This window comes from Hibiscus syriacus, unplaced genomic scaffold, assembly GCF_006381635.1.
Source record: "Hibiscus syriacus cultivar Baekdansim isolate YM2019G1 unplaced genomic scaffold, ASM638163v2 tig00009117_pilon, whole genome shotgun sequence".
NCBI lineage: Eukaryota > Viridiplantae > Streptophyta > Magnoliopsida > Malvales > Malvaceae > Hibiscus > Hibiscus syriacus.
In genome coordinates, this window is record NW_024062191.1 from 77,776 (window position 1) to 88,946 (window position 11,171).

The window sequence follows — 11,171 nt, forward strand, 5'->3', positions numbered from 1 at the left end:
TAAATTGTGACATAATATTTTTGTTAATGAGTTAACAGATGAGTGACTTAAACCGAATGAACCGATAATATAAGGGATCAAACGCGCATAATTTTTAAACCAGTGACCAAATCCGATCATATCTAAAACAAAGGGGACTATTTTCATGATTTACCCATTTAAAATTTACATAAAATAAATTCCAGTCGCCAGCTGTCAGATCGCAAATCCGGTTTGGTCCAGTTCTTCCTAGTAATTTCGTTCTATTCGACCCTTCAAGCCTTCTCTCCTCTGGAGTCGAGCGTAGTTTTTAAAGCAATAAATAAAATAGACGTATTTATATTTTATAAAATATAAAATATTTCAATAAAAGGAATGGTATTTATTATATTCATTTTAATTTATTTTTAATATTTTATAATACTAATAAAATATATTTTTTCATATAGAAATCTCATAAAAATCATTTACCCTAAAAAATATTCACTTAATCTCTAAAGTTTAATAAACAATACACTAAAAAATCTAGATAATTTAGATACCATATTAAAAAAATTAGTGTTTATAATTTTAATTCAGTGTCAATATTAAGATTAATAAAACTTAAATGTACTTTAATATATATATAGGTTTAATACCAAAATAAATACCCAAACTATACCTAAATTCTTGTATAGGTGCTTAAACTATTTTTTGACACATCCAAGTACTTAACGTTACACAAATTACCTATTTAGGTGCCCTGGTCGTCAACGACATTAATTTTCACGTTAAGTGACACATGTCACAATATGGTATTTTAAAATTTATTTTCTTTTAAAAATATTATTATATTTATAAAACCCCTAATTTCTCTTAAATTATAAAAAAGCTCCAAAATACCTAAAATCCACAAATCCTATCCTTAACCTATCGTTTCCCCCTTTCCGACCACAACCACCGCCGCCTACATAGTCCCTACCGTCCTCCTAGTTATACCCCATCGTAGTTGTCATCGATTGACCATCAAGTTTGCTATTTTCATCCTAGGTTTTGCTGGGTATAAAATGTCAATTCGTCGTCGATCGATCACGATTTCATGGGGGTTTTGGTAGCTGGGGGGAGATGAAGATGTGAAGCTTCGTCGATGGTCAAGGGCGATGGCCGACGTAGGTTTAGGGGTTGAAATGAAGGTTTTCAAAGTTTTTGGTTTATTTCAAAATGTTTATGTTTTTCTTTAAAAATATATATAATTTTATTTTTTAAATTTTAAATAAAAAATTTTAAATATGATATGTGTTACTTAACTGGAAAATTAACATTGTTGACGACCTGGATACCTAAATGGGTAACGTTTGTAACATTAGACACCGGATGAGTCAGAAAATTAGTTTAGGTACCTATTCGAGAATTTTAGTATAGTTTAGACACTTATTTTGATATTAAACCACATATATATTAGTAGGTCTAGGTATTTTAAGAATTTATCAAATATATAATTATAATAAACAAATAAAAAATTTTAACGTGAGGAAGACGTAGCTTGACCAAGTATTACTACAATACAAATGCATGCCCGAACCTAAAAGGAAATTAATAAAAATAATAGTAAAAAGAAAACAGGGTTGTCCACAGCCGCCTATTTATTAGGAGCTATATTTTTTTCTCTCAAAAAATTCCTTCTCCACAATTCACTCTGAGGTGCCTTCATATATAGAGAGAGAGTTGTAAGATCAGAAAAGCTGCACGGAGCGTTCGATCTGAACATTTTTGATCAAATGGCTGAAAATAATTATTTAGTAAAGGTAGAGGAAGGGAAAGCGGCCAGCGACGGACAGCCGTCGATCGGCCCTTCTTATCGCAGTATTTTTGCCAAGGATGGATTCCCTGCTCCGATTCCTGGAATGGAAAGTTGCTGGGACATTTTCCGGTTAGATTTTTAGACTTTAAGCCTCTTGATTGACTGCTAAGAAAATAATGAAACTACGAGAGAAAGTTTGACTTTTTTTTTAGATTTCAGATGACTTTCGAATTGGTTGCTTTTTCTTTTCTTTTGAAGTTCAGTAAATTTTTTAATTTGTTTGCTTATTTGTTTGATTTCGCACCGGAGTGGCGATGAGATCGAGGAACGTCCTTTTAAGGATCGTATGAGAGTTTTTTTAAGATCGAGGCGCCTATTATATGAATCTTTTGAATTTTAACGCTCACACAGAGAAAGAATGAAGATGGTGATATTTCCATGCTTTTAATTGACAGATCGGTGGTTTTTATTCAGCTCAGTGTAAAACTGTAAAATATATAATTTAAAAGTGGGTAATTATTTCGATCTTGATGCTTATGTGATACGGAGATTAAAACTTTGCCTATTTATGATTTAGCTTAGTCATGGATGCGGGGTGATTGAACTTGTTAACTAACTGGAAGACAACTACTTATTATGCTCGGGTAATGAGTAATTTTGGATCTAGGATAATGATTTCCATTTCGTTCTCTCTTTGCAGTATGTCGGTTGAAAAATATCCTACCAACCCTATGCTTGGTCGCCGGCAGATTGTGGATGGGAAAGTATGGTTGCTGCTGCAGACTTCTTTTCCTTTTTCTTTCCTAGTTTATTGTTATTTTTGCTTTCTGTTCTAGTGCTTCCTTTGACTTTTACTTCATGTCTAAATTGCTGCTTTTACTGCAGGCTGGAAAATATGTGTGGCAAACTTACAAAGAAGTTTACGACATTGTAATAAAAGTCGGGAATGCCCTCCGAAGTTGTGGTGTTGAGAAAGTAATGCTCTAACTTTTTTGCTTTTTAATTGTAAAGTTATTTGTCAAGATTTTATAACAATAAAAAATTATTTCTGGGATAGATATCCACACCACAATTGATGCGTGTTTTAAATTTTTTAAGCGTTTTATTCTTTGTTACAGGGACAAAAATGTGGTATTTATGGTGTCAATTGCCCAGAGTGGATAATAAGCATGGAGGTATGATCAAGTAGACATCTCCGGTGTCTTGGATGTCACTGTAACTTATTTCTGTTTAGCATATGTTTTTCCACGAAAATGCTTGTTGCTCAAAATGTTTGCTAATGCTGCAACATTGATACAGGCCTGCAATGCTCATGGACTCTATTGTGTTCCTTTGTATGACACTCTAGGTATTTCTTCTTGAGAACCAATAAAAGCATGCTTTCAAGTCTTTCTAAATCAGTACTTTTCAGTTTTCACGGACAACAAGCTTGTGTATTATGGAAGCTTCCTCTTTTTTGGATATCATAATAGTCTGTTATTTAGAACATTTTTAAACCCTTTAACTTATTTGCCCATTTCGATGTGTTTGCTAATGTATATGATTTTTTGATTCGATCCTTTGTTGTATATTTATAGGTGCTGGTGCTGTGGAGTTTATAATATGCCATGCAGAAGTTTCTATTGCTTTTGTAGAGGAAAAGAAGATTAATGAGGTATGCATATTTACACCTATATTTGAAATCCTAGTATTGTTCTGGCAACAATTTCGGAAGATCTTGCTAGATATTTGCAAAAATAAGTTTCTACTTGATAGATCCACTGTTTTTTTATCATCAGCATTCGCTTCTATGCATGCTGCTCAGTTTTCCATATTTGGTTTTGATTTGGGAATCTGTGATTCCAAAATTTTTTTTTTGGTTTCTCATGTAAGGTTTTTCTTTGCCCTTTCAGCTGTTTAAAACATTTCCAGCCTCAAGAGAATACTTAAAATGTAAGTCATCTTATTTTATTTGTTGTGTAAACTAAATTCAGAAACTTGGAAAATGGCTGCTAAAGTTTATATTACATTTTCATTTTGGTGACATGTTTCAACGTGTGATTGGTCTATGGTTAGATGAAAATAAAATAATGGTGCTTGAGCTAGGATTGAAACCCAAGTAATCACTGCACCAACTTGAGCATTTTATTTACTTGTTAGTTGTTGACAATATTTATATTTTAGGTTGAAACTGAAACCGAAAAGTTTTAGGCTAAGCTAGAGTTCAAGTACTTGAAACACTACTAAACCGAAATGAAAACTTTTGATAGTTGGATGACCAACCATGTAATTTTCCCTTTTTTATTTTTATTTTTTGGTTTGGGGTGTTGGCAGGGATTTTATTCTTATGTATTGTGTTACAAATAATTTATGTGCATGTATGTATGTTCGCTATGCAGCCATTGTTAGCTTTGGGAAAGTAACACCTGAGCAGAAGGCAGAAGCTGAGAAGCATGACTTGGCGATATATTCTTGGGAGGAATTTTTTGCAGTTGGTAGGCTATTTGCTCCGTTATGCTCTTCTTGAATTTATCACTAAAAAAATTTATTCTGCTGAACATGTGTTTATTATAGCAGACTGCTATCCTGTTAGTTATGAGTTCAGATAAAACCCATGTTTTGCAGTGCTTAATATGAGCTAATAATTCATTACTTTTCCATGCACGGGTCTCTGTCTTTGTAAATATATGAGTTGACATGTTCCATGTATTCATTGTGATTGAGCATTCTCTAGCGAATGTTATGTAGATTGTTGCATAACCATGTCTCATGCATTTTTTTTAATAATTGTTTCATAATTTTATTTAATGTTTATCAACCATTACTGGATCTGGATTTTAGCTTATAAGTTACTGTTGATTCTGATTCAAGTTTGATGCCTGTTTCTTGCAGGGAGAAAATAAAACATTTGATCTTCCGGTGAAGAAGAAAACTGATATCTGCACAATAATGTATACTAGTGGAACAACCGGCGACCCAAAGGGAGTCCTGATTTCAAATGAAAGTATCGTTACTCTTATAGCAGGGGTGAAACGCCTGCTAGCGAGTGTAAATGAACAGGTGATCTTTTCATTTGATTTTTTGATTCGAATACAAACCATTTCACCAGTCGCTTTGTTTGACCTGTGTTATCTTTTTCCCTTCTAAATTTTGTCATGGTTTTTCTCTTCCTTGCTTTTTCTCTAATTTTTTTTGTTTCTTGTGAAATTAACAGTTGAGTACGACCGATGTATATATTTCTTATCTTCCTCTAGCGCATATCTTTGACCGTGTGATTGAGGAAGCATTTATTTCACATGGTGCTTCAATAGGATTTTGGCGTGGGGTAAGCACGATTAGTTGATACCGTTTCAATAAGAATTTATTCAAATTAGCAAGTGCTTATTTGTTTCATCCTCAGGACGTGAAACTGTTGGTAGAAGATATTGGGGAGCTAAAGCCAAGTATCCTCTGTGCTGTTCCTCGTGTGTTGGATAGAATCTATTCAGGTTACCTTCCTTACATTCTTGAATATTCTGAGGAGACTGGTTTCTAGCATTTTTGTATTTGAGGGGTCTTTTTAACCTGGCTTAGGCAATGTCATTTTTGGGTTGTTTTTGAAGGTTACATTAGGCAACCTGGAATACATACTTGCCGGAAAACTTAATTTTCTCTTTTAGTATTTATTTAAATAAATGATATAAACTATTGATTCAATTTTACATCAAACATAATAAAATTTATTCAGTTTTCTTTTGAAAGACGTCACTGCATTTTCAGCTGACTGACTGTCATAACCTTCTTACATTATCAGGTTTAATACAGAAGGTTTCTGGGGGTGGTTTCGTGAAAAAGAAGATGTTTGATTTGGCATTCGCATAGTAAGTTACTTATATATTCAGTTTCTAATGAGAAGTGGTTCATTTTATCTGCTAACCGGCAATAAATATTGATTGCAAATAGGGTTAAATTGTTTTATTAGTTTCACAACGCTTACTCACCAGTACACAGAACAAAGGATATTAGGGCCCAAGGAAGACTAATCAGTTTCTTCAGTTGGTTCAGTTTAAAAAAAAATGACCAACCTAATCCAGTCAATTTAGCATGTCTCACTTCAGTGTGTTAACCGTCTTTTACTGTTTTCCGGCCTTTTGTTTCTACAATGCATTATTGCTTGTGGAAAACTTTGATTAAAGTTTGCTCAAAAGTTTAATGTTCCATTAAATGTTTGATCAAAAGCATTTTATTCTTATTTCTGCAGTTAACTGTTATGTCGAAATAACAGAAATTGCTATAAAGATTTTGACTGCAAATCTTAAAGAATATAACCATAGGAGACCTGCTGGTCTGGGTGGAAATTGCTTCTAGAATTTACGTTCAATTCTTAGGACTGTTTTGTACTTGAAATAAATGGATGCGTGTAAAAAGAACTTCGGATTTAATTTAAATTTGAGTTGCGTTAAAATAATTTGGATTGGACTGGCTTTTTATGGTGAATTTATGGGGTTAAATTACTTATATAAATGAAAATAATATATATTAAGGTCAGCCCGATTTGGTTATAAATTTCGTTGGTTGCTAACCAATCCAAAACCAATAAATTGAATGTGTCAGTTGGTTTTTGTGCTGACGTTTGCTCACCACTATTTGGAAGTTTTCTTTGGGCACTTAGGTTGGCTTTGCTATGGCCAGAAGTTATTTCAGGATAAGAATGATTTGGTATGCTATGCTTAGGCTGTCCGACAGGATTACTAAGTATTCTTAGACTGTTGCTATGGCAATACTACCCGTCGTGAGCTACAACCCTTGGTTTGTCAGACTGTTGTTGTGGTAATACCCCTCAGCGTGAATTATAGTCGTTGTCTATCCTACTCAAGTGTCTATCCCTTTTAGTCTATTGAAACCCTCTGCTTATCTCTAAGGCAGGTTAGAACATCACCATCCCGAATCTATTCCATTGCTCACGTAGATCTATCTTAATTCTCTCGAATCTAAGAATCTATTTCTAGAAAAACGGCAATCTCTCAAAAACACTCTGTCATTTCTCATCCCACACGAAAATAATCCCTTTTAAAGTAATTTTGTTGATGGGGAATCTATCATCGAGAAGTCCTAGATGAACCAATGATAGTACTTAGATATACCAAAGAAACTATGCATTTCTAACATATTCCTTGGTGGCTCCCACTCAACTACAACTTGAATCTTCTGAGGGTCCACTTGGATGCCGTCTGTTGCTACGACGTGACCAAAAATGATACCTCTGACAACCAGAATTCATACTTCCCGAGCTTAGCATATAACTGACACTCTCAAAGCATTTGCATAATAAAACGGAGGTTTTAGTCATGATCTTCTTTTGATCACGAGTACACAAGGATGTTGTCTATGAATACCACTATGAACTGATCTATGTATGGGTGAAAGACTTCATTCATCTTGTCCATGAATACCGATAGAGATTGGTGAGTCCAAACGACATCACGAGAAACTCATAACAACCATACCTTGTCCTAAAAATCGTTTTTGCTACATCTTTCACCTTCAATTGGTAGTACCCCGACCTTGTGTTAATTTTAGAGAAAACGTAGGTTCCCCTAAGCTGATCAAAGAGATCGTCTATCCTAGAGAGATGGTAACTATTCTTGATGGTTGATCGCTTGTAAATGCATATGCTAAGGCAAGCAAATCCGTGCAAGTATACACAATCGATGCAAGTAATATAGTAGTGAGTGAGTTATCGTCTTTATAGGGATTGGAGGGCTTTTAAAAGATTGCTACAGCTAGGAATAGGTGTCACTAACTAATCCTAAGTATATAAGTCTAATGATATAAACAAGGAAAATATGCAATGGAAAATGGTATGAACAGATCGAAAAAATATGGCCGAGCAAGAAAAATTGTAAAGTGAAGTGAGTAGAAAAGTTTTGTCGAGGCAAGAAAAATATGCTGCCTAAGATCACATCGAACTTCCGAAACGGTAGCTCCATCAAATCGGCTAAGAATACCTCACCCTGAAACTCTATAGGACATCGACGATAAACCTTGTCAATCAAGACATCTAATCCTAGGGGACTAGACACTCTAACCTAACCCCTATCTCTAAATCCTCAGCCGAGATATTTATCTTTCAGTCCAGATCCTAACAAACATAGGAGTGGGTGGAACCAGGATCTACCAGTGCAGTAACAAGAATGGAGAAGACTGAATATACCTAAAATCACATCAGCAGTATCGTACTCCTGGGCTCGCACGATATACTGGCATGAGGCTACTCTAGGCACCTGAATAGTTTCAGATCTAGTGGTACTCCTACTATACTACCTTGAAGCAACTCTGCCACTCCTCGAGAACACTGGGCCTCGCTAAACAGATGATTAGATCTTTGCGATGATGTGGGGGCTGAAATCTAAACTCGAGGACAGTCTCTTACAAAGTGGTCCAAGGACCCACAGCTAAAGCAACCTCTAGTCGCTCGATAGCACTCTCCGGGGTACCTCATGCCACATGTCGAGCACACCGGATGAGCTGGTGCCCACTCTGATATGCTAGCGCTAGATCCAAAAGCTGATAAAAAGGGTCTCCTACAGGAGTCGGATATACCCCCACTGTGTGAACTCTGAGTTGTTCCTCTAGACGGCCTTGACGGTGGTCTCCTTTAGGGACAAGACCATCTTTGTACTTGTAACAAAACTTGAATTGTCTCAAATACCTACTGGATTATGAGCTTTTGAATCTGTTGCGCATTTTGTGCTCGTGTTTCTTGTTACTGTGTTTAGCAGAGTTGCTTGATATGGATTACATTTAGCTTTGATCATACTAATATCTGACATCTATGCCAACACCTACAGCAAATACTATAACATGAAGAAAGGCCACAAACATGGAGAAGCATCTCCGATTTGTGACAAAATTGTCTTCAGTAAGGTGATGAAAGTCTTCATTGGTATATAATATGATCAAGGCTACTTTCATATTGGTCAAAAGCTAATTAAAACACATTTATCGGCAACACAAATGCTGTTGACTACTAAATCTCATGTCGAGATGTAATTTTTCTCAGGTAAAGCAAGGTTTGGGAGGGAATGTGCGGCTTATTCTATCCGGTGCAGCACCCCTTTCTGCTCATGTGGAAGAGTTCCTGCGAGTTGTGGCATGTTGTCATGTTATTCAGGGATATGGTATAGTTGAAGTCGGCCTTTGTTCTTGTGATAAATTTCCTTTTCCTTTACCAGCTGTGCACACTTGCTTCAACACAAACAATTTATCAACATTATATCAACCTGAATGTAGGTCTGACGGAGAGTTGCGGGGGGAGTTTCGTCTGTTTACCTAATGAATTATCAATGCTTGGTACCGTGGGGCCTCCAGTGCCAAATGTAGATGTACGCCTGGAATCTGTTCCCGAAATGAATTACGATGCCCTTTCTAGCACACCGCGAGGGGAGGTTTGTATCAGGGGAAAAACATTATTCTCAGGATACCACAAACGTGAAGACCTCACCTCTGAAGTATTGGTCGATGGGTGGCTCCACACAGGTCTTCTAGTTTGTCTCTTTTTAAGTAGAGATTTTATATCTATAAGTTGACATCCTTTGTTCTTTGTGCATTAGGGGATGTTGGTGAGTGGCAACCAAACGGAAGCATGAAAATTATTGATCGGAAGAAGAACATTTTTAAGCTTTCACAAGGAGAATATGTTGCGGTTGAGAACCTGGAGAATATATATGGTCAAACGTCGGCCATTGATTCGGTACGTTTCTTGTGCTCTCTCTGTGATACATTACCATGCATGATGTTGGAGTTAAAATGTAAAATGGATTTACATTTCTTGTTTTCATCGATTTCAGATATGGATTTACGGAAACAGCTTTGAGTCGTCCCTCGTGGCAGTCGTGAACCCGAATAAGGAAGCACTCGAAAGCTGGGCTGCTGGCAATAATGTAAGTGGTGAGTTCGAGTCCATCTGCCAAAACCCCAAGGCCAAAGAGTTCATACTTGGAGAGCTCGCAAAGACTGGCAAAGAGAAAAAGGTTTGTTATTAATGCTTTTCACCCCCTTTTCATTTTCCAGAGCCCATAAACTACGAGTCCACCTACAAAAGGAAAATATAAACCCGACATTTATACTTAATGTTATAATCTTTGCGCAGCTGAAAGGTTTCGAGTTCATAAGAGCCGTTCATCTCGATCCGATGCCCTTTGACATGGAACGCGACCTTATCACTCCAACATTTAAGAAGAAGAGGCCTCAACTGCTTAAATATTATCAGGTTAGCTTTTTCTGCCCCCTTTCACTTGTGTTTAGTTGGTCTTTTTCAACTTTCTCCTGCTGTCTCGGTTATCTTTTGCGTGCGTGTGTGCGTGCGTGCATGCATGAGCACGTGCCGGATCACTGACTAAAAACCATTTGGGTGCAGAGCGTTATTGACGACATGTACAAGAGTGCAAACCAGCCAAAAGCTTGAGAAAATGCTTATGGAGTTGTGAACGTTTGGTTCTGTGATTTTATTTAGATCGTATGGATTTAAGCCTTTTTATATTCTTTTGTTGGTTTCGAATTTACCTGTTGATGTTGGAAACTTGTTAGTCTAAAACCAAATTTCCTTTAGTACAACTCTAAGCTGTTTAATGACCAAAATATCCAAATTTGGTAAGTTCCTCTTGCAAATTTAGGCATACTGTTTCTTAAGCATTATTAAATGCCTTATTCGAGTTTAATTTACAGGGAACATGAATTTCTGGGGTCGAGCAATTACGAGCAATTACGTTTATAGAGCTTATACGTGTTGCCAATGGTTAATTTTTTTTTATACATATATTATTTTCTAATCATGTAATTAAACTTCAATAATAATTTTAATAATTGAAGTAATTACAAAATAATCCATCAACTAACTGATGGCTATTGTTGGCAGTGGGGTTCTAACCTTATTCAAATGCTAATTTTGCTGTGGTGTCGGCTGTTTTATTCCCTTTTCAATTAACATGATTAACAAGCACGTCTTATTCCTTATCGCATTCGACGTTAGTGATCAAGCTAATAGTGTCGTTATTTATATCTTATATTTTTTTATTAATATGGAGTAAATACAAGGTAATATCCGTTCAAAGATAACTCTTAATCATTTAACATTGTATGCTTACACTCTTAATCTTTATTCATCTCTTAAATCACCTGAAAGAAGCCTAATTCTCTCGCAAGAATTAACCCATCATAAACTGCCCATAATTCTGATTTTAGAATCGAACATATGCCAATATTCTGATTAGTTGGTTAAAGGTACAAGCACATGAATAAAACTTACTATAAAAAAATTAACAAATAAAAGCTATTTCTATATAGATAAAATCATATTCATAATAAATTTAGAATTTAAAATTATTAAGTAATATCCTTCGATTTTATTTTTCCAATAAAATAGCATCCAAAGGAAATAATTTAAAATTAAAGA

At 35.5% G+C, this 11,171-nt stretch overlaps 1 protein-coding gene across 1 annotated transcript; it reads left to right on the forward strand.

Moving 5' to 3' along the window:
* Positions 1 to 1,629: 1,629 nt before the first annotated feature.
* On the forward strand, positions 1,630 to 10,357 carry LOC120203180 (long chain acyl-CoA synthetase 4-like). The gene is made up of 19 exons (XM_039203526.1): positions 1,630 to 1,888; positions 2,460 to 2,523; positions 2,645 to 2,734; positions 2,878 to 2,934; positions 3,059 to 3,107; positions 3,337 to 3,413; positions 3,652 to 3,691; positions 4,138 to 4,229; positions 4,631 to 4,798; positions 4,953 to 5,063; positions 5,139 to 5,226; positions 5,532 to 5,598; positions 8,569 to 8,644; positions 8,781 to 8,898; positions 9,011 to 9,256; positions 9,331 to 9,470; positions 9,568 to 9,750; positions 9,870 to 9,989; positions 10,137 to 10,357. Exons 1-19 carry the CDS (start codon positions 1,737 to 1,739, stop codon positions 10,182 to 10,184), a joined length of 1,986 nt encoding a protein of 661 aa, XP_039059457.1. The 5' UTR covers positions 1,630 to 1,736; the 3' UTR covers positions 10,185 to 10,357.
* The last annotated feature ends 814 nt before the right edge of the window (positions 10,358 to 11,171 follow it).